The sequence below is a fragment of the Sciurus carolinensis genome, chromosome 3 (assembly GCF_902686445.1).
Source record: "Sciurus carolinensis chromosome 3, mSciCar1.2, whole genome shotgun sequence".
Classification (NCBI taxonomy): domain Eukaryota; kingdom Metazoa; phylum Chordata; class Mammalia; order Rodentia; family Sciuridae; genus Sciurus; species Sciurus carolinensis.
In genome coordinates, this window is record NC_062215.1 from 130460703 (window position 1) to 130485720 (window position 25018).

A 25018-nucleotide genomic window follows, 5' to 3' on the forward strand; every position below is an offset into this window, starting at 1 on the left:
TTTCTTCCATACATCTCATCGCTTCCTCCTAAACATTCTCAACATCTTGGTCACTTACTTTTGGATCCTCTTCAATCATTTATACTGAATGTAAGAGAGGTTATATCAGGCGGATGTGCTACAGATTTTCTTTTTTCTTTTTTTTTTAAACGCTCATATACACAGGAAAGAGGCAAAGAATGTGGTGGGGCAGGGAAAGAGTCTCTGCTGAAGTTCTTCCTATTAGACAATAAAGTTGTAATACTTTTTTCTTCTCAAAGTTGTCCAAAATAAGGGTCTTTATAAAAAACAAAAATCTCACACAAATTTCTGTTCTTAAGCAAATTTTTATGATTCACTTTTAATTTTAATTTAATATATGCCTTTGATTTCTACATTGTGGAACATAAGATGATTTAGGTTAACCAAGAACAAATTATTTTTATTTTTATAATTACATATTATTATAAGATGTATAAAAGTACATAGTCAAGAACTTCAAATCTATGATTTTATAGCTATTATTGCTTAGGATGGGGGCAAGTTTAAAATGTGAATATATTTTAAGCCATTAAAAATATATAATAACTATAGTAGAGGAAGTATCCCCAAATCACAAAAGTAATATACAATTAAATGACCTTGTTGGAAGCATTGGTTTTGTATGTTATCATAGCAAACAACTTAATTGTACTACAGAATTCATTTAATTGCATTATGGGTTTATGAATTCACAAATAAACCATGCATATTGCATTAATTTATAAAGTCTTTATATGTTTTTCATTAACAATGAAAAGAAAACAGTTTAAGAGCAGAATGCATAATAGAAAAAGCATGTCTACTAACATGAAGTGCTTAGGCCAATATGCAGTTTTGAGTATTTGCTTTCTCTGAATAAAGGGGATATGGGAAGAAATGCCTTTATATATTAACTCCAAAAAACAATCCTCAAAGCCCCAGAAGGCATATTAATTAATAAATATGTTGCTGAAATGTGGACTCTGTTAAAGAAATTATTTTCATATTGTCATAAAGAACGAAATATCAGAGAAAAAGCTAAAGCTTTTCACTAAAGGAAAATGCTGGAGTATGGTCTTTACTTTTAAATGATATTCTAAGTAATTAAGGTAATAAGCTTTGCATTCATCCCTCATAATTTGATGAGTAATGAGGGTCAAGTTCCTTCTTTGCAAAGTTGTGTAAATGTAATGAAATCGTCAACAGAAAGCAAAAGTGCCTGACTTGGTTTTGTAAAGCTGTTGTGCTCAACCATAGATCTCCCCTTGACTTTCATTGTGTGAACCCAGACGCTGGAGCAGCCCCCTCTCTTATTATATTGAACCATCTAGTGTATGCAGATGAAGATGACTTGATCTATGGGGAGATGAATGGGAGAGAGATAGGTCGGGAGCAAACAGAAATTTGGAGAATTCAAGAAAAATATATCTGAATTTAGTAGATGAAAAATATACTAAACTCATCCTCATTTTTATTTCTTACTGTACTAATGCTACTTCATATGCCCTGACCCAACTCTTTTCTGACTTGCAGTGACAATGAGACTAATTTGAGGGAACAAACATAGCAAATCCCAGGAATCTACTACATTGCCATATTATAATTCTAAAAATACCAGAAAAGTAGGGAATATTCAGCAAACACCTTTTCAGAACAGGTGTTAACTTACAAAGGCAGAAAGCCATCAAACGCCTTGTGAAGTTTACTGAAACAAACAGAAGTTTTGCAGAGCACATTACCTTGGCTTTGTTTTTCAGAAATGAGACAGCCTAGAGGCATTAGAGTTTCCTGCACTGGAAAACATCCCTAAGTCCTGCTTTACATTCTATATTTTAAAGGTGGGAAAACAGAGGTCTAGAGAAATTTTCCACAGATGTGTACACTAAAAAAGTTCAAAATGGTGTCAGGTAAGCATTGCTCAGCAAATAATAGAAAAACCAGTAAACAATGACTCTGAGGTTTGTTTCTGTCATGCAATAAAATATCTAGGACTGGAATAGTGGAGCAACTGGCAATCCTCATTTCCCTTAACACTCTCAGAGTTGTAAACTCATCACCCCAAGAGATGAGAGCAGAAAGAACAAAACAGAAAGAGAGAGAATCTATAGCAAAGAAGCAAAACTTTCCCCCAAACCCTTTACTAGTGGGTCAGGGGCCATGCCCTTATGCAAGTGAGTTTGGTAAATATTTTTAAACCGTATTTTGCCACATCCCAACTAAATTAGGGTTCTCACTGTGAAAGCGAGCTTGGATATTAGAACAGCCAGCAATAATTAATTCGCAAATGAATAGAATTTAGGGCCTTTCCTTATCTCATTCCTGGAACATGGAAGCACAGGTTACTTATAAAGGTCAAGGAGTGTACAACTCCCCAAATACTTTTCTAAATTAAAAATGAATAAATATTAAGTAACATTTATGATAGATTCATAGATGAATAAAACCATTTAGGTATTCTTAGTCTATGCTGTTTTTTGTTTAATATTTTTCCCCCCTTGGTACGGTGGATTGAACCCAGGGGTGCTTAACCACTGAGTCACATCCCCAGTCCTTTTTATTTTTTATTTTGTTGCTCAGCAACCTTGCTAAGTTGCTGAGGCTGGCCTTGAATTTGTGACACTCTTGCTTCAGCCTCCCTAGTCACTGGGATTATAGTGTGTGCCACCATGCACCACTTAGCCTACTACTTCTTAATTAACCTCTTCTTAATTGGTCTATTACTATTTTTAATATAATTATTTTTTCATAGTTTTCAAAAGTGTATTTTATAAACAAGAGACAAAAATACTAGTTCTTTATTCAATATATATACATGAATGTTTATGATATTCTAGATATTGAGTACTAGGAATACAGGTATTAATACTCTAGGTAGTTAAGTTACTTAAATCCCTAGGTAGATATTCGTGTACTGAAAACAGTTAATATATACATAAATTAATAATCAAAAGACATCATTTCAGATAATGACAGATTCCTGGAAAAAAATAAAACAAGGTGATATGGAACTCTGGAGCTTAGTTTTCTGGTTAGTATAATAAAGAATGATGACCAGATGATTATGTGAGAGCCCTTTTGATTCTAAGACACATAATTCTTACCTCTAACTCTTTTTCAGGAAATGTAGGCAAGCAGCAATGGAGATGAGAAGGGATGGAGCCAGACAGAAAGCAACAGTATTAGGGAAAGAAAGGGACATCATTGTAAGATAGGCAGTGGAAAAGTGAGTTAGAAGTGTATAAATGCTCACGCATATGTAAATATGGACGCAAAAGTAAAAGCATTGTGACCAGTGGTTTGCTTTTAAAACTTGTCCTTAGAAAAATACCTTAAAATGTGAATTGTTGGGTTTTTTTTGTTGTTGTTGCTGTTTGTTTGCTTGCTTTTTTCTTTCTTTCTTTTTTTTTCCTGAAGATTTAAAAGTTTTTCCAGGAAAAAGTTCCTCCTACAAATCACCAATTTACCCTTAGCATGCAAACTGTGTTGCTAGTCGACACTGCATACCAGATTTTTCCCTTTACAGAGATTTATGTGATGTAGAATTAAATTCTCTGAAACATTTCCACTGTGTTCTGGAGTAGTTATTCTCTATTTTTTCTCCAGGTGCAAAAAATGAGTTGATAACAACCAGAAGTGGACTTGTCAGTGCTGTGCTCCTACTTGAGCTTGGAAAAATACTAAGGCAAACCAAACACCACCAGCCTCAGCTCCAGCTCTGAATGCCGTGCCATTGTGCCATTGGCTTCCTACTGGATCGCCTTCTGAAGCACAGTAGATATTTTATGCATAAATATTAGCATGTTTTTCAGAAACTGTTCCCTTATTTTACATTTTTCTAATTATTTATACTACACTATTTGTCAAGTTCCTACCTTTCAATTTCTTCTAACAACTTAAAGGGAGACCTTGAATTTGGGGAAGTGATTCATTTTTAGTTTTTCTAATTCTGGAATCTGAGCCTTCTCTCCTAATAGGGAGGCTTTCAAACACAATTCCCTTGTTTCTTTTTCAAATTCCACTGTGTTTATTTATTCTTTTGTTTCTTTTACAAATTCCATTGCAGATCTTTTCTGGTAGTCTACCTGCCAAGCACTGATTTAAGCAATGAAGTTATAAAAAACTATTTTCAAAAGGCTAGCATTGGTGTTGCCATTCTGCTAGTAATATTTGTTAAATTGTTTTTGATTAATAAAGTGGCTTTACCTATTTCTCAGTTAATAATCACATTATTATGTTTGACAGGTAGGATTCATTTTATAAATAAAGAAACTGGAATCCAAAGAAAATGAGTGTCCTTAAATGAACCCATAATTCGTCAAATCCTTTCAGTAGCTCATGTCCTGTTTGTGAAGTTGTGATTGTTTTTAGGATTAAATATTTCACCCTCCTTAGGAGTCATAGACTTCTGTGCTCCCCAGTGTTTTACTGAATGACTTAGAACAAAATCTCCTATGTTTCAGACATAAAGCGTAGAGAAAGATGATTTTGCTAATGAGACCAATATGAGAAGAAGAATCAGAGTCCTACCTGAATTTGGATACTGACTTTAAAACCAAAATGAACCATGACAAATAAAAGAAGTAAATTTGGAACTCTCTTTAAAGCATTTGTCTCATTTAAAAGTATTTTCTGTTTGAAACTTATTTTTAAAATAACCTTTAGTAACCAACAAAAGGAGAGAATTGCTGAGTTTATAACAGAACCAGGCATGAAGTCTTACATATTAATTTGTTTCTGCTTATTTATTCCTAGTAAATTGCAAAACAAATTTGAGAATAATTTTATGAATTGCCGTTTTTTAAGTTACTGTCCTTTTCCTGCCTTACCCCGGGATTTAAGGAATGATAGGTTTCACTTAATGCTTGCTTTAGTCAGCTTTTTCACTGCTGTGACCAAAAGACTTGACCAGAAAAATTTTAGAGGAGGAAAAGTTTATTTGGGGGCTCAGATTTCCAAGCACTCAGTCCATAGAAAACCGACTCCATTCCTTAGGGCTTGTGGTGAGGCAGAACATTATGGTGGAAGAGTATGGTGGAGGAAAGTAGCTCACATGATGATCAGAGAGAAGAGAGACTCCACTTGCCAGATACAAAATATATACCCTAAAGGCACACCCCAATGCACCACCTCCTCCAGCCACACCCTACCTGCCTTCAGTTACCACTCAGTTAATTCCATCAGGGATTAATTCACTGATTAAGGGTTAAGGGTCTCCTAGCCCAATCGTCGGTCCTCTAAACCTTCTTGCATTGTCTCGCACAGAAGCTTTTGGGGGACACCTCACCTCGAAACCATAACACTGCTCCAAAGGTAGGATAAAAAAAATTAAAAAGATAGATAGAAAGGAGACAAAGGAAGAAAAAGGAGACTAGAACTTTATTCTAAATAAAGACTTTGTGCAGTTCTCAGAAGTTCACTTCCTACTCCAGTGTTCTCTTTTTCAGGCCTGTCACTCACAAATTCCTGGGAAATCTATGAATCTTTACTCATAATCTAAAAGTTATTGGAAATTCACCCACTTGTGAAAATGGCCCTATGCATTGTTAACCCATGAATACATGTATTTCTAGAATAGACTGAGCAAAGGGAGATATGAAACCTATAATAGAGAGTACTTTTTAACATTTGATCAGACAGTGGAGAAGACCTCAATCAAAGGACACTGAGAACTGAAAGACCATGGAAAACCATCTTGTAATCACAAACTGATGTCATCTCACCTCCTTTCCTAGGTCCACTCCTCACCAAGTTTCATTTAAAAAGAAGAGCCTGAGAACCCAGAGGTTCCCACTCTCAAAGCCTGCATTCTCCCTTGAACGTGTACTCCTTGCTTTTCACAGTAAACCTCTGTGCCTCAGTATCTGACACATGCTGAAATTCTCTCCCATCACATATGTCAAGGACCCAAGTTCCCCTTCTCTGGGGGGTTCAAAATACCATTTTTTTTTCAAAAGTAGTAAAGTTACAACATGACTTCATTTGAATCAAGGATATGGAATAATAAGAACTTTAAAAAAATGATTAGCTCACACACAGAAGGATGAACATCTCTTTAATCATTACAGGAGAATGTCTTTTCTTTCTTCTTCATTGTTTAAAAGAAACATTTTTCAAGGCATCATAGAGTTAAGTGGGTTTCCCATTACATTTTCCCTGCAGGATAAAGTCTGTGAATGTGTTTCCCTAATCATACTCATTATGTTACCATATGTTGTTCTCTTCTTTCTTGTTTTGCCCTAATGGGACATAAATTTCTTATTTTGAATTTGTCACTTTTTTGTTACATTTGTCAAGTGTTTTCAGAAACATATAGGTCTTTTGTTTTTGAGTACATTCAACCTAAAAATGAAAACTTGACATGAAGTTTGATTATGAGTAAGATAGGAATTATGCTATCAAATTCTGGAGTTGATAACTGAGCTTGAGTCACACAATTTCAATTTTAGTATAAATGGAATTTATGGAATTAGTTGGTATCTAAATTAAAATTTAAAAATAATGTTTGTTGTATTAGCAAAAGGTATTAAAAATTAAACATTGTCATTGTAAACTACCAAAAATTATATCTGTATAAAATAAATTAATGTAGTAGTTCAGGGAAAATATAGTTGCCAAAATCAATCTCCCTATTTTCTTTCATGTGTAATGTGGAGTTGAAAATATTTTCTATTGAGTAATATATACAAATGTCTCTGTGTGTTTATAGAGTATAGATATATATGTGTTTTGGCATGCATATATATACATATGTGTATATACATATATAAGATGTATATATATGTGTGTGTGTGCATATATAGATATATAATGTTTGACTACAATGATATTAAAAAGAAACCTTTTAAAATAAAAAAAAAAAAACAACCTGTTTGCTATTAAACACAGAGAATTTAAATTTTATTGCATAAATCTTCCCAAAGTTATTTCCATAGGCCCTTCTGTTAAGCAGCCAGGTGAGAGGAAAGGGAAATGGACTGTGGACAGGTAAGGCCAGCTGCTGCCCCTTGCTGTCCTTTGCCACCAATTGGCTCTTAGATTCTGGCCCACTGCGGCCAAGTCATTTTTCTGCCAATGTGTCTTTTGTACCATGGCTATTTCTAGAAGCCCTTTTCTTTCTGGTGAGTTTGGAGATTAGTTCTATGTTGCATCTGAGTTACCATACATGGCTGAGGTGTCTATTACTCTCACAGGGCGATTCCACTCTCAGAAAAGTTTTCTCCTTTTTAGTTTCCTCCAAAGAATGCTTTTATTTCTGGCTAATGGAGAGCCTGAAATATGGGAGGGTGGAATCTTGGAGTCTTACTTGGGTGTGTGTGAGCAGCTTTCTTTTCTGAAAAACTGCTTGTTTCCTGTTAGTGTGACCAGTTGTACAATAGTGCATTTTATTTAATAACCTGTCCAGAAAGTCTAAATTATTGTTATTTTATCTTTATGCTGATATTTTTCTCTTAATGTTTGCATTAAAACCTGTCCCTAGGTTGTCCTTGATATACCAGCCAATAATCGATAAATGTATTTAGTCTATCTAATTATTTATCAAACATATACATCAATTTATATCTCAATCCCCAAATAGTTTATCATCTGAATGTATACTTACACAGGTAATTGTGCTTTTATTCTCAAGTGCATAAATGCTGATGTTAATGACAATAAGATCTCCACTATGGAATGTCTGGCTCACTCCTTGCATAGAGCAAGCTCCCCATCAAGTGGACTTCTAGAATATTGCTACTGAAGAAAAAGCCACACTGTATTCTTGAAAATGTAAACATCAATTAATTTTAAATGAAGGACTGGAACTCCTGATAGGTTTTTATTTTTATAGTTCATATCATTTCAATTTTTTTCTATATCATTTAATCATTCTAACAATTCTATGAGGTAGGCACTCTTATTGTCTCCATTTCATAGATAAGAAAATTAAGGCTTATTCATACCACAAAGCTTGCAAATGATAAAGTTCAGAATTGAAATGAGGGTCAAATTCTGTGCTCAGGTGAGATATTTTCTGCTTCTGGTCTTCCCTATGAAATTCAACAATACATAACAGCTCCTGGACAAATACAAAAAAATAATATCCTGTCTCAAAATAAAAAAACGAAAAAGATGGGGATGTGGCTCAGTGGTTAAGCGCTCCTGAGTTCAATCTCCAATACCAAAAAAAAAAAAAGATAATATTAATTTGTGTTTTCTGGGGGCCAACACAGATACTGTCTAGATCCTTTAAACATTGTTCATTATAATTTTACCATTCTATTAATGGCTTTATGATTAGAGGTTAGAGAATGTCAACAGCTACTAACTAGCAACGACTAAGAATTAAAGTCATTCTTGTTCTAAATCCTGTATGGTTCCCATTATTAATCATTGAGAGTATAGGAAATCACCCAGGAAATATGACTTTCCCTTAGCAAAATTGATAGGATTCACAACAGTGAATATATCTGCAACAGCGAACCCAACTCCCCAAGGGTAGAGACGAGAGACAGATGGAGACCTTAATGTTTTTCCCATATAATTCAGGTTTGCTTTTAGTGTACTATTAAGAATTAATTAAGAATTAATGCACTCCTCATTTGTCTGCTCTGAGAAAAACACTAGTGGCTTTTTAGGATTCTGTAGATCTTAAGTGCTTCAAGTGAGTCTTGTTTTGATTGAATGGACGGGTGATATTATCTGAAAAGGATCAACAACCATAAACCAGTCAGGACAAACAGGCATAAGTTACCTTCATTCATTTGTTCACATTCATTTATTCAACAAATATTTACCAAACACTTAGGATGTGTAAGGCTCATTGTTTCCTTTCCTTCAAATCTAGCAGCTTTTGTATGATGCAGAAAACTGGTTTTCCTGCATGGAGGGAGGGATGACAGGGAAGCGGGATTGAGGGTCTGACTAGGTAATGAAGAAAGCTTTGTGGAAGAGATGAATGTGTAGCTTCTTGCAGGAAGGAGAGAGAGAGTGATAGGTATAGAAGGTAAAGGAAGCAGAAGACTCAGGCAGGGGAGGCACTGTGTGCAAATGCCTGGCAGAAATACAGAATGGTAACGAAGGTTGTGCCTGAAGAGATAGTCTGGAAGTAGAGGGTGAGGGCCTTTACATGTAATGTTAAGGAGTTGAAACTTCACCTACAGTCCAGTGGTTCTCCTAGCAAGATCCCTAGTTCAATAGCATCAGCTGCACCTCAGTCCCACACCAGCCTAGTGAAGCAGAATCCCTGAGAGCAGAGCCCAGCCTGTGGCTTAACAGCCTTCCAGGTGATAGAATCTGATGCATGCTGAGGGAAGAGCGCCTGTGCTATAGCAAGTCCTTTCAAACCCAACCCTGTGCTGGGAAGGGGTGGCAGGCAGGGCCGTGCAAAGCTAGAACTCCTGGGGACAACTGTTGCTAGCACCAGCAGTCTCATCCTTTTACCTCAGGGCACAGGGCTCTTGATGTGAAGAAGCAGCTCTATGTGAAGCAGGCCCAAGGGCCAAATCTGGCCTGGCTTTGTACACACTTCCCCACCAGATTAAAAATGGATTTTTCTTTTAAAAAGCTTGTGAAGGAAAAAAGAAAAAGAGAAAGAATAAAAAGGAGGAGAGGGAAGAAGAGAAAATGTTGAAAAGGAGGTAGAAAAGAGAGACAGGACATTGGCATGTGAACTGCAAAACCTAAAGCGTTTGCTCTCTGACTTTTTAGAGAAAAACTTGCTAAACTCTGATGTAGGCAAGAGGCACTGTTCTTAAGGAAAGGAGCACTAGGTCCAAATAATTCATTAGTGTACATTAACAGTGTACAGAAAAGAAAAAACTGGAAGAGCCGGAAACAGAAGTTAAATGACTAGCCAAAGGTGGTAAAGACAAACAATGCCGTACTCTTCGAATGGCAAGAAGATATGTGTTCATGGTCCTCGTAGAAATGATATGATTTAATTTCAGTTGACCCAAGGGCTAGACCAAGATAAGGTTCTCAATAAAGGAAGAAATCATAAACTAGGTCCAATTCAGCAATTTCTCCGGTCTTGGTTTTATTTCATTTTGGTGCTGGGAATGGAGCCCAGGCCCTCACCTGTGCTAAGCACATACTCTACTACTGAACGGTGATCTAGCTGCAGTTTAGTTTTGAGAGAGCAGAATGATGTTGAGGGCACAAATTCTGGAGTCAGAATTTCAATTCTGTATCTTCTAGGATGGTAAACCTTAAAATCATTGCTTTACCTTTCTGTTTTTCCCATTTGTTATACTTTGATGTAAGTAAGGAATCAAGGACTTAGCAGACTTATCTATGTACTCAGTTTTTGTTATTATATCCTCATAAGTATTGGTGCCAGGAGCAAATGCTAATAAATATGAATAAATCATGGATAATGTGTTCCGAGTATAAAACACAGGTTAATAGGCTCCAAGTTCCTTATCTGTACCAACATATTTAAATCTCACAATAACCCTAAGATGTAAATCCTGAAAACCTTCAGAAATGTTCAGTTGACTTCAACATACCAAATCCAACCAAAATCAAGATATACTGTGTTCAACTATGGGAAAAGAAAGTAATACTACATGAATCAAGTGTTCTTGGAATGCTTAGTCTACCTGGTCACTAAGTAAAGAAGGCTATTTTTGATGCTCTCTATGACAAAGAATTGGGATTGATTTAAAACAAGGGATTACATGAATATTAGTTTTATTCAGTGACAAATATAAAAAGATCATAAAAAAGAAAGTGTTAAATAGCTGTAATTTGGTTCTTTCAGAAGAAAAACCATGACTTTAACTAGTTGAGTAGGAGTTGAAAAACAAAGGAGTTTTGAAATTTTAAATCTCTAATCTCCACTAAGTTTAATGCAGTCAGAAACACACACAAACATACAGGCATATGTCAACATACTAAGGAGAAACTAATTCATGTTTAAGGCATAGGAAGATTCTTATTTTTAAATAGATAACTATATTTTTCACCTGCTCATAAGCATGCTTAGTTTTATTCATAAGAAAATTGATTTTTAAAAATGAAATCTAAGGCAGTTTACTGTCTTTCAGGATGAGTACATAAGTAAATGAACATCTTATTTTTACATTGGTCATAATATAAAAATAAAATGGTTTGTCAGATAAAGTTGAAGAAAAAAGTAAGACCTTTCTTCAAGATCCAGAATCAAAGATTTTTGAAACCAATAAAAAAATTAATTTTTTTTCTTAAGGGAAGGAATTTCTTTATGTAGTCTCTAAAAATATTTATAGAACATTATCCCCAGGAATAAAGCTTGACTTGAAACACAGACTCTATTTCTTTGTACAAACTTTTATTAACTATGAATTTTCATAGTATTAAATTTTTCTTTCTGATATATAATCTCAGTTGTGTTTACTCCAAGACACAGTGTTAATAAGCAGCTCTTTCTGTTCACTCTCCAGAGGGTTCATCAAATGTACCTTTGGTATCTCTTCATTATTTTAAAATTCAAAGTCAATACCGTGGATTAGTGCCATGACTTCTTGGTTTTGTGCCTCCTCACAGGCTTGCTTCCTTCCTAGCACCTGACCTCTAACAGATGGGTACATGTGGAACTCTGTGCTCTGCAAACAAGAAACACCTGAAGAGGCAATGCTGGCACATTCGTAGGTCTTCCTGTGACTGACTTTACCTACAGGAAAACTAAATACCAGGAGTTTTGCATTCAGCTAGAGTAATTGAAAAGTCTTTTGGGTCAGGGGAGGGTCATCAGAATCCTATGCATGCTTCATCCTTTTCAATGTGAAAGTCCTAAATGGAAGAAAACACATCCATGTAGGAAGCATTTGCAGTCCCCGTTGGCTTATACTGGGACAAAAGCCCAACACTCAAAGACTGAAGATTGTAGCGAATTAGAATTGACTGACACAGGGTTCCTTCATACATCCTTTTGCCCCTTCAGGTCTCACCAAGTCCTTACTGGCTAACATGAATCTTTCCCTCATTCCATGCCTCACCCTGCAGGACGATGTGGAATAAGCCCTCCTAGCCAACTCTGTGCTCTATCACCTGAAAATTCACCTTGCTCCCTTTCCTTCCATCAATTTCAGCTCTCTGTCTTCTTTTCTTTGTTTTTCTTTTTGTATTTTGTGTTTCCTAACTCTATCACTTGCTGCTTCCAAATTGAATACTCAAGGCAAGGCAATGAGTTCTAATGCTTAATGACCTTTCCTTAATCCACCCTGTACATTCCAAGCCTATTTTCCAGAAAGTCTTCTATAGCCTCAGGTGTACCAAAAAAGCTTGTGGATAAGAATGAAATACATCAAACTGTGTTTTGAGGCTTATAGGTAGGCAATGAATTTGTCACTTGTGAACGGCAGTGTTGGTCTTGCACACTGCACAATTCAATTACAGTGCTTGATAGACCAATGAAAACAGGATACATTGTCTTGAGACCTTTTACAAGTTTTTTTTTTTTTTTTCTTTCCAGGAGTTTTTGCTTTTAAAGCCAAATGATGACACAGTCTTTCTTTTTCCCTCCCCGCAAGCCTTCATGGGTCTTCCTCTAATTATTCATATAAGAAATCACATTTCATTAATACAGATATATGCACTGCAATGAAAGACACGAGAGTCTGGGCATGTGGTTTTGGTTCCATGGTGTGTATTGATTGATCTGAGGGAGTGCGGAGGCGACAAAAGCACTTACTAAGCAACTCCAGTTAGAAGGAAAGCAATCTTGTATTTAAATACTCAGTTGGGTTTATTTATGTTTAGGTTTTTTTTTTTTTTTTTTTTTCCTGTGCTGGGGATCTACCCCAAGGCTGTCTACATGTGAGGCAAGCAATCTAATATTGAGCTACATATGCTCCCAGCCCTTATTAGGTATTCAGAATTACCTGTACAGTATTTAATGACTGTTTAAAACAGTGTTGTATATAAAAATCACCAGGTTATTGAATTAAAATGCAAATTTTGGTTTATAGGTATGAATGGAGTCAGAGATTCTTTGTTTCTAAGGAATTTCCAAATGTGGACTATGCTTTGAGTATGAAGGGTCTTTTGAACACCAGCAGTTATTGAAAAGGCACATTTATGGTCACATATTAATATTCCTCGTATCTGTGAAAATCAGAGGTACCTCGTGTACAGTGACACATGATTTAGTGGATCACCAAAGTGCACACCACTCCACTGTTGGTCACTGGAAATTCTGTCTTCTCAGAGTGGAAGTGTTTATGAAGAATTGCCTGAACATTGGAATAAAGAGTAGAAAAAGGAGATGATGGACATAGTGGGTAGAGAAGACATGACAGATCCTTTCCAGGGCCAGGGGTAGTATTGCCTAATGGTTAGACTTCAAATCTGAGCTCCTCCACTTACGGGCTGCATAAACTTACACAAGATGTTTTATTCTCTTTGCTGTACTTCCTCGTTGATAGATGGGAATGAAGATGCCTAAAGAAACAGTTACGGAAAGTAAAAGAGATAATGTAAAAATAGAGTAGTGATGTAATAGAGGAATAGTAGTAATGTAGGAGTAGTGAGACTATAATATACTAGAAAAACTAAACAATTATAATCTTTGTCTGAAAGAAATATGTATCAGTTTGAGATGCAAAGGAAGTTCTCCAACTTTCACAAATATTAAGCAAATTCCAGAAATTTCTAATGTTACTAAGGGATAAAAATCCCCAGATAGACCCATATAAGGGTCCTTATATTAAATATTTAGAATTTCCTTTAAAGAGATGATAATAATTTAATGCCAAACATTAGCAGGTGCTCATTGTACTCTAAAATATACAATGTCTTTGTCTAAGGTTTATATTAAATGATGGATAGGCTATGTAGTGTTTAAAAAAGCAATTGAAGAGTGGAAGGTTTAATTTAGAAAATAAGCATTCTATATCTAAGATATATTTCTACATCAAAATATAGACTTTAAAGGCTTTTTTTTCAATATTAGCTGGAAATTTATCACATAATCGCATTTAAAGTAAAAAATTCATTTAAGGGTTGGGGAGATAGCTCAGTTGGTAGAGTGCTTGTCTTGCAAGCACAAGGCCCTGGGTTCAATCCCCAACACCGTAAAAAAAAAAAAAAATCAATTAAGTGTCATGTATCTGATCACTAGGTAGGTTTTTACGTTTTCACCTGGCACCATGAAAACACAACCTTGGGTGACACTGGCAACATGAAAACACAGCCTTGGGTGGCATACATCATATCATTTCCTCTGGATTCACTTAATTAAAACTCACCAGTCCTTCACCTTGACTGACCCCCTTTGCTTCTTCAATGTTCTCTAGTTCCCTGATCCACGGTGGTCTTTTTCACAGACCTTTCCCTTCCTCTGTGCTTCTGCCCTGCCCCACTTAGATATAGTAGAAAGAAAAAAGGACTTTGATGCATGAGAGATCTAGAACCAAATCCAGGGTGGAGTCTGCCACTGCAGACCTGTGTGGCCTTGGACAAAAGTCTTTCTCTGAGACTTGGTTTCCTTTATGAGTATCAATACCACTTTGCTGGATTACTGTGAAGATCAGAGATAATATTTCATATGTATTTACATGGAGATCACATATGGAAAATAGAAAACAATTATGTGATTTTTGTTAAAACTTATTATTTGTTGACTCATGTACCACCTAGTCTAAGTCTTTTGGAAGCCCTCATGATGGGAAGAGTTTACCTCTTCTATTATACAAAGATGTACTTCATTGTATCTGGTTATTTTTATATGTGACCTTCTAGTTATGATGTATAAATTATAGCATGAATAGATTATCTCCTGTAAAAGACTTGAAATTTTAGGGGAAAGAGTCAAGTTTCAATATTTGTATATGCACTACATTTCTAGACAGAAGTTTGCAAATCATAAGTGTTTAAGCCTGGTATGCTGGCACACACCTATAAACCCAGTGACTCAGGAGGCTGAGCCAGGAGGATCAAAAGTTTGAGGCCAGCCTCAGCAACTTAGGGAGGCCCTAAGCAACTTAATGAGATCCTGTCTCAAAATAAATAATGTAATGGACTGGAGAAGTAACTCAGTGGTAAAGTGCTTCTGAGCTTAGTACCCCCTTCCCCAAATGTATTTAATAAATATTTCATTAGAGAACAAGTTCACTTCCTGACAAAATGAAAATCAATTTTTAAATAGAGTATCTCTTCTGTAAGATTTGAAATTTCTGAAGGAAAGATTCAAGTTTCCATATTTATATATGAACAATGATTCTAGATAAGAGTTTGCAAAAACTGGTGTAATACTAAACATTTAATGAATATCTATTTAGTAGAACACAATAATGTCTGAAAAAAACCCTCATACATCAATTTTTGATTTGTCTAGTTCTGATTTCCCCCAAATTCTCCAACTTTTCAATGCCCCGCCAAGTTGAATTACACCAAGCACCAAATGTGTCATGACATTTTCCATCAAATATGATTTATTTGGCAATCATATATAATAGGGAATGCAGGGAATTACAGCATACTAAAAACACAAGAATTTTAAGTTGTCATGTTGAAAATTAAATAAAAGAGGGCCTGGTTGAATAAAAAGGCATATGGGCTTGCAAGATATATATGTTGGGAAGCTGAGAATAAGAATGCAAAGCAGGACATTCAAGACGAGGCAGCCTAACTCATCAGCCAGTCTCTTCAGCATGAACTCAACCCTGAAGCCTGCAGGAGGGATGGGCACAGGTGAGCTCCAATCTGACTTCCTGCTGGTTAGTGTCCCAAAGTAGCTGTTTTACAGAGAAAGAAGGAAGGAAGGAACAGGGATGATAAAATGGCAAAACAGGAGAGGAGTAGGGAATGTGGAGATAGAGAAAGAGAGGGAGACTAGGAAAAGAAAGTTCACTGAACATTGCGACCACACGTCTGAGCTGGCAGGTCTGGCCTCACTACCGCTGCAAGCTCAGTCACAAAACCTGGAACATCTGTCCATACAGAGACATCGATGAATTCTTTATATTTCTCTATTTGACAATAACAAAGAATAGAGATCTTAAAGTATTAATAGGAATAGAGTGGCTATATTTCCTATGCCATTTGAGAAGCAGGGTTTCAATTTACTCCTCCCTCAGGAGAATGTATAGCTTTACTGAAAGACAGCTGGCTCAAATAGGAATAATTAGTGATTACGCTTCCCAGACAACCAGATTCTATTTGAAATGCAGAATATTTTCTAGACAGTAAATAGCTTGTTTTAAAAAAAGACATTAAAAGCAGTAGTTACAGTTTCTCCATAAATAGAAATAAAAAGTCCATTTCTAATGGACAAAAAGTCACCATGATGTACATTTCTATAAATTTCCCCCAACACATTATTATAGATCAATCTTTACTGACTTACATTTAAAATATCAAATGCATTGTAATGCCTATGATACAATTCCATTATTTAGCTGTGTCTCTGCACAAGATTCAGATGAAACTAAAGTTAAGAACCTTATTCACAGAACATTTAAAAGCATTTTATACAGTCTAGACACAAAAAATCTTAAATTACAATGATGCATACTAAATATGCATGTAGAATATGGCTTACACATTAAAAGAGATCTAAGTTGTGAGTTAGAAAATCTCACTACTTAGGCTTAAAAGCTTCTGATTGTACCCATTTCTAAAGTATTGCTTAGCACTGTGGAACCCAGGAAGGAAGCAGGTACAAGAGGCGACTCATGGAACGGATGGACCCTCCTTCACATCATGTAATTGATGACTGTTCTTGATTCTTTCCATCCAGTTTCCACCTTTCTCAAGAGTAAATTCACTTACGCTTACAATCATTGAAATGTTTGTACAGTGAAAAGTTACATCACCTAATTGTGCTTGACCTTTCTTGTCAGCTAACAAAAAAGTAAGTTCTTAAAAGGCTTTGCACATGCTCAGGCAAAACATGACAAGGAAGCAGGACTTCTAAGGGTGGCAGTTTGTTTTTGTTTAGTAAAATTGAAAAGTCACATCAAATGATTATCTGTACAGAAAGGTCTGGGCTTCCATTTCCATAGACATTTTTAAACACACACACACACACACACACACACACACACACACACAGACATTTCTTGTGTCTTATTCCTTAACCTGTAATATATTTTGTTACATCCTTATGGGATCAACACCCCAGCAGGCAACTTCAAGTCTCCCTTTAAGTGCCTGTTGGCAACAATAACTGACGATCCTTGTTATCAGGGACTGTGGGTAATGTGTGGCTTGCATTGTGACCACACCCGTACAGGTGATGCATTGGTACTTGGAAACCACAGCGATGGATGCGGGCTGGTCCGCTGGTTTCAGGGGAAGGTTACACTGCTGATGTCCCAGCTGGAGAATTACAATGAGGCTTTCCTTATCAGGCCACCAGGCTCAACTACCATGATGCTCTGTTGTTGCCTGAGGGCTCTGAATAGTTTCCCCAGCAGCTCCAACTCTCACTTGGTTCCCATGCACTTAAAAGAGACAGGACAATCTAAAGAGCCTGTTCCCCAACACTGCAAAAGAATTTTCTTCCAAAGTTTGCTTGTTTTTTTTTTCTTTTCTTTTACTTAAGATATTGAAAAATCTGTAGTTTTGGCATTCTGTGTAAGACAATGCAAGAAACATTTTTAAATGCTTTGTCTTCTGTGTATTGCCCAGTCGCTATGACTGGGCTAGAACTGATGAACGTTTAAAACTGTCCAATTTTTTGGCTTGGAATTTCTCTGGCTTGATTGAAGAACACCAAATTGCAGAGGAAAAACAATGGCTGAAACACTGGCCAAAAATTCCAATAGCAACTAGAGGGTACTTTTTGGCTAGTTACTAGCTTTACAATTTATGTTCTTATTCCTTATATAGGAATTTAAGTGGCCCAATCTAATTGTATGTTGAAAAAGGAGAATATAGCTTTGTGGAAAGTTGAGGATTAGGATGGTTTTAGTGCTGATTTCATTATCCTGAAATAAAAATCAAATAAAAATGAGTATCAGAGCAGAAGAGGCTGAGGTGGGCATTTGGGTAGATGTTGATCAGAGGATACAAAACTTCAGTTAGACCTGATGAGTAAGTTTCAGAGATCTATTATATAACCTGGTGACTACAATATGAATAACAATAGTGTACTTTATTCTTGAAAGTTGCACAAAGAACAGATTTTAAATATTTACACCACAAAAAATGAGATTAGGCTATACATATGCTAATTAGTTTGATTTAATCATTCTACAAGGTATACATGTTTTAAAAGAACATCTTATGTTATAAGTTTTTGTCAATTAAAAATAAATTAGAAAATAGAGATCATGAGTTAGTCATCATCAATAACCATGTAGTAATTTTACATTGTATTTTATTTTTCAAAAACATGGGATTTATCAGCATAAAATAGGTAATTGTTTTGGAATTCTTTCTGTTTTTGTTCTCTGTGTGTGTGTGTGTGTGTGTGTGTGTGTGTGTGTAATTTTTTGTATACATTGAACAGTTATTTTTTCAAATGTGTGTGTAACTTGTATTCCTTACACATAATTTCTGGAAAATTGTTCATAAATATTCTATATATATCATGATGCCAAGGAAATGCCGAACCTAAGGTTCTTTTTTTTTTTTTTGAACTTATATAATGTACAGTGGCTTGGCTATATCCTATAGGAAAGAATCTTGCTTAATATAGTTTTACTCAGTTTTCTAATGATAATTATTTGCCAACAAAACTTTTTGTTGTTTGAAACACCTGTAATTAGTTTTCCCTGAACTAGACTTCAGAGGCTCTATCATATATATATATATATATACACCAGACCCCAAGGACTCTTGAAATGACCATGGACTTGAAAGGTAATAAATGCATAATATGGATGAAGGGGGAATACTGTAGCTAAAATGAGATAATATGTTATAATTGTTAAATATGGAGATGGGTTTTAGTTGCTGAGCTACTCTGTGTCTTGATTTCTTCCCAAGCTCCATATATAAAATAATAATAACATTCACTAACTGTGGAGCTGTTGAAAGTGCTAATTGAGATATATATATGTTAAATGTTCATCCCAGTGACAGTCTTAACTCTCTTTGTAACTCAAGAACAAGGAAGGAATTATATTAAGAGCAAATCACATTTTAACTCTTTTATGTCTAAAATGTATGAGGAACAGCTATGGTGCCCTTGGCTTTTTCTCTTGCTCTGACCACCCAACAGCAAGCCTCATGATAATAATTGGGTTTTGTTTATTACTATGTTTACAAGACATTCAGATATGACCCAATACATGGGTTCTCACTTTAGTGGAAAGAAATATCAACAGATGGACTTATTAAAAATTCAGATTTCTAAGGCATCACTCCAAGAGTTAATAATTTGGTAGACCAAAGGCAAGTCCTAGGAAATGAATTTTTTATAAGAGAACCACTAATGCACATGTCCACAGATTTTAGTGAACATAATATTTACTTCGCAACTTGTCTTTGCTTTGTGTTTATCAGCAGGTATAAACATTCATATTTCCTACATGAAATAAAAGTAGAAATCAGTGGAAAACATTTATATTTCCCAGATGAATTAGAAAAAGAAATGAACATCCCCATAGACTATAGCTTGTTGTTTTAACACAACTAAAATTTAAATCTCTGTAAATATATCTTTTATTTATGATGTTTAAAATTTAAATGTTAAGGTAGACTGAAAATGGGGAGTTTTTAAAAACTGAATATTGAAGACAGGGGGGTTTAAAAATGAATCTAGGAGGAGCATTTAAATGAGAGAGCATTGTCTCTGAAGGTATTCTACAAGTCATTCATTTTAGAAATATCCTACAATATGTACAATCAGAAAAATGAGAAATTACACCCCATTTATGTATAATTTATAAAAATGTATAAATGCATCTAATGTCATGTACAACTAATTAGAACAAATTAAAAAAAAAAACATTCAAAAAATGTTACCTCTCATGTTTAAAGTGACAGAAACCTTTAAGGTGCTTCAGACCTATGGACGTGCATCAGCATGTTTTTCTTCAGCCTTTATTAAGTCTTCAGAGTTCTTACAAAGATCAGGTTCACCTAAAAAATAAAACATAAATAAAAATAAAAGTAAACAAACAGACAAAACAACATTGGCCTTTGGAAAAACCTAATAAGGTTAGAAGACAGAAGAAATTTGTAAAATGCTGAGACTAGGTTTTACAATGGATTTGGTAATACATTCCTCCAAAGATATCAAAATTTTCATTTCAGCCTGTGGATCTATAGAGCATAACAAATCATCTTCTGGTGATCATTTAACTTTTGAAGCTACAATTTAATCTGGGGATACAGAAATGAAACAGATGAGAAATGTTTAAATATCTATTAAATCACATGTGTAAATTACATATGGTTTTCCTGAGTATTTTTTAATAAAAGTGGATTCTTTTAAATACATCTTTTAATGACCAGTGTCTTTTTACCACATATCAATTAGTTGCTATGAATTTAAAACAAGTGAGAATAAGAGATAAGCAATATTTAAAAATAAATACTGTTAAAATAATCTGCAGAAACAAACTAATAGAATTTAAACTGTTGGACTCATTCAGTTTCTATATAAACTTGAAGAAAAATCATTAGCATGAAAAATATTTCAAGACTTCTGGAAAATTTGTGGCACATTGATCAGAAATAGAATTACAAAGCAAAATATATACATAAGAGTCTGATTATGTAGGATACAAAGTAAACAAAAAAGCAGAAATTATAATGTTAAGTGAATTATAATACCTTGATATTTCAGGAAATATTAAGTTTGATAGAATGCTTTTCCTGTCTAAAATTTGAATGAAGGTAGTCTAAATAATTAAACTTTGCATGAATTAATTCTGAATTCATCCCAACGTGTACTGTAAGATGCTGACCCATCTGCATCAGGGTTTTCTTGAGATTACACAAGAAGAGTGTATGTAATCTGATGGGATAAATCAAAAAGAAAATGTATGTATTCTTTGATCTGTACTTTTGCTTTATAATTCCATTTCTGATCAATTCTCTGTAACTTTTCCAAAAGTTTTGGGATGTTTTCCACACTGATGATTTTTTTTTTTTTCTTCAAGGTTTGTATAGAAGCTGACTGATTCTAAGCATATAAATTCCATCTGTTTGTTTCTGCAGATTATATTGAATATTGCTAGTCTCTTATTCTCATTTACTTTCAATTCATAGTGACTGATTGATGTGTGGTAAAACCCACTGGTCATTGGCGGGTTTATTGAAAATATACTCAGTGGGGGAAATTATCTTCTGTGACAGGATCAAATGTCAGGTAGTCTCAAAACTTTTCTGATCATTCTTAGATAATAAAAAAATCATCCTGTGATCACATTAAATTTTCAAGGTCACAACTCAGACATTAGAAGTTCTGGTCACATCTATACATCGTGATCATCAAATAAGATAATACTTCTTTCCAAACTGGGGTTTATTACAGAACTCAGAAATTGTGTGTGTTGGGGTCAGGCAGAGTTCGTTTCTTTCACTTCTGTCTTCTCTTCCAACTAGTGACTTTGGGCTCCTGTGGCAGCACACAGAAGTGAAAGCCAAGAGGAAGAGTCATGTTCCACTTGACCAGGTTTCATAGACCTGGCAGGTGTGAACTGGCAGGTGTGAACCAGCAGGTATATCAAACTGACTTGTTTTTTCTTTGAGCACATTCATGATTTCCTCTTCAAGGACCATGGCTAGAAACTTCTCACCAGCTTGTTGAGGGCACAAGAATTCCTAGTTTCTTTTCTTTTTTGGAGGGAGGTGGGGTATGGTGATTGAACTCAGGGGCACTTGACCACTGAGCCACATCCCCAGCCCTATTTTAATTTATTTAGAGACAGGGTCTCACTGAGTTGCCTCACCATGGCTGAGGTGGTTTTGAACTTGCAATCCTCCTACCTCAGCCTCCCAAGACGCTGGGATTACAGGCATGCACCACCATGCCCAGCCCTTTTTTCTTTTTAATCTCCATAGTCTCTGGACATTTTCCCATATACTTCCAGTTTCTTTCTGCTGAGGTCTCATCACACTTACAAATATGATGGGACATATTTGGCTTATGAGACTCTCCAGAGGCATGTATTCCCATGAATTGCTTAAGGAAAGGCTGAAACCTACACAGCCTCTTCTCCATGTGCTCATCCATCACCATCTAACACTTCAGATCTCTTAGATAGGAACTAGATTCTATTACCAATATTGCCTTTTTATTATTATTTTTTAAATTGCTGTATTCTTCATATCCTCTTAGCTTGAACCCCTCCAATAGTCCTGGTGACATGCTCTTCTCTTTACCTGTGAGGAAGGAAACATTTCTACAACTTCCTCAAGCTCAGTGATTTACCAAAATTCTTCTCAGAAATTATTTTTCAGCTTTCAGCAACTTAACCTTCCATTTATTTTAATTGAGTGAGGGTTTTAAGCCTTCTATAATGGCTTTTTGAATCTTCTTTGAAACTCCTATCTTACAGCTCAGTTTGTTTTCTGACATTTATCATCTTGGCATCTTAGTTTAAACTTCAGATTTAATACTCTGTTACTTAAGACTGTATTAAAGCAGAACAGAATAGTCTGGAATAGAACAGAATAGTGAAAGTGATAAGAATAGACAAAGAAAGGAATGTAAGTATTTAATTGGTTCACTGGTTCTCAAAAATTTTGAGAAAACATTTTATAGTGGGTAAAGGACACTAAGGTCTACCTACCACCAAATACTCTTTATTTCTAATGGATAAAGAACTCACCAGTAAGAAACAAGTGTAAGAGGAATAAAATAATAAAGTAGTAACAATGCAGCATTCACACACACACAAACACACACACACACACACAATCACCAAATGATTCACAAATTACATCCAAGAGTAATTTTGCACATGCAATAGGAAAATCAATAATTAAGTATTATGACCAACTCAACGTAGAAGTTTTGCAGCACTGAAAACATATCTTTCTTCAAAACTGAAAAAATACCATTTGTTTTCAAAGACACACACACAAGATAGTGACAAGCAATTTCATGACATCAGATTACTTAGGAAAAATATTGTATTCGGGTTCTCCATAAAACCAACTCATATTGGAAGATAATGGATTAGAGGAAGGCCATCCTTCCAACAGTGCCTCAGCACCAGACTTACAAAGCGGGAAGACTAGTACTCACTGAGTTGGTAACAAAGGGAATGCACTGAAATGTAACACTGGACTGTAAAAGAAACTCCAGAGACACAGAAAGTCAGAGATTTTGAACATAATATAAGAAATAATGTTAGATATGCTCCATCTTGGCTGGTGGAGGCCATGAGAGGGTGGTTATTGAGGGGGGCAGGGAGTGGAGAATGTAGGCAGAGAGAGAGGACAATATGGCAGATAAAAAAATATATATATATAATATATATATATATTATATATATATATTTTAAAAAGTTGCCTTGGGAAAAATCTGTGGAATTACAAATGGAGGCTGATCTTAATGGACCCAGAGTCCGTGTGGAAAGTGATTCTGTGAAATTCAACCAGAAATTGCTTAGCCCACAGGGAAATAACTCAGCAGGAATCAGGGAATTGACAGCATGGAAGCCAGTTGCCAGCATAGGAACCGCCCAAAGGGCTGTTAGCATTAGCAAGCGAGAAAGGCGATCTGGGAACTCATGAAGGAAGTTGCCAGCAGTCCTCTATTATGACTCCAGAGTGATTGAAACAGGCAGGCACAAAGAAAATTGTGCCTGAAGCTTACAGTCTCCCAATACTAAGGAGATAGAGCTCCCCTTGCTACGGACATCCCCAAGAGCCTACTGGGAAGAGGGCTACAGCAACCACACAGGAGCTTTGCACTCCAGGGCAAAGATCTGGTAATTCATATTCATAGCGGTGAAGGTGAAACCTGTGCAGGTTTAGTCCCTACACCCTAAAAGTGAATTTTATCAGTCTTTACAGATCCACATGTCCAGCAGAGACCAGCATCTCTCCAGCAGTAAGGGGCAAATACCCATCAACAAAATCCCAAATTTCAGCCAAAACTGAAGCCTAACTACTGCGACTTCAAATTTGGAACTCGGCATCACCCCTGCTATGACAATATACAATTTTTCAGCACTCTCCAGTCCGCCCCACCCTATCCTGGGAGACTGTAAGCTGAGCACCTTCTAGCCACAAGGGCTGGCAGCTAAATGAGGACCACAAAGACACTGAACTTAACAACCCTCAACCCTTGACCCAAGGGTTACAGAACCAAAAATAAACACAAAGAATGAAAATCCATCCCTACCAACAGTTTTGACCTTTTAATTGGAAACAAGCCCTTTAACTCTGATTAAGATTTAAAATTTTTTTCTCCTTTATTTTTCTCAATTTTTTTCTTTTTTCTCCATATTCAATCAGTTTTCTTACTCTTTTTAAAAATTTTAACTTAAATTTTTTTTTTCAAATACCATTTCATTGTATGTTACTATTGTTTACTTTTTTCATTCTGCAAGATTTGGTGTGTGTATGTGGGTATGTGTGTTCTTACTGCATGGACAGGTTCAAAAATATGTATATATTCATATAATTTTACTTTCACATTAATTGCTTCCTTATTCACCTAGTTATTATTTGATATGAATTAGGTGGGGTATAATTGTACATGGGTTTGGGTTGTTTTGACCTCACATTTGGTTGTGCATTTGTATCTTGGTGTTTGTCCTTCTTATTGCTCCTTCTTCACTCTCTTCCTACACTAATAGCCAAATTGTCCTGTTTCCTCTTCCTTTCTTTTTAAAATAATTTTTAGTTAGGTTTTTATTCATCCTTCCTCACTGCCAACATCTGACACCTATCTCTTGACTTTCCTCTGTTCAATTTTTTTTTAATATTTCAAAATTTTCTTGTCTTTCTACCCTATTTTCTCTTCACTCAAGAAATTGTAATCCTACTATCTAACAGAATTATACTTTACATAATTCCTACCACATTCATTTTGTTGTGATTATTAATCCAGTGGACAACATGGTAGACACCTGTTGTCTAATGCCTGATGTAGTTTTTTTTTTTTTTTTTTTAATTGTTGGGACTAATGTTAAATGCTGACCCC

The 25018-nt window shown here is 35.5% G+C and overlaps 1 protein-coding gene across 2 annotated transcripts in view; it reads right to left on the reverse strand.

The window, feature by feature from the left end:
• Nucleotides 1-17424: 17424 nt before the first annotated feature.
• The window catches only part of Pde1a (phosphodiesterase 1A), a 342540-nt gene continuing 334946 nt past the window's right edge, over nt 17425-25018 (reverse strand). For both annotated transcript variants that reach the window (XM_047542640.1, XM_047542641.1), the window contains 2 exons: nt 19876-19992; nt 17425-17891 (listed from right to left, as the gene is read on the reverse strand). In XM_047542640.1, coding sequence (XP_047398596.1) covers nt 19919-19992 — 74 coding nt within the window. In that variant the 3' untranslated portion in view covers nt 17425-17891; nt 19876-19918. The remainder of the gene's footprint in view (nt 17892-19875; nt 19993-25018) is intronic.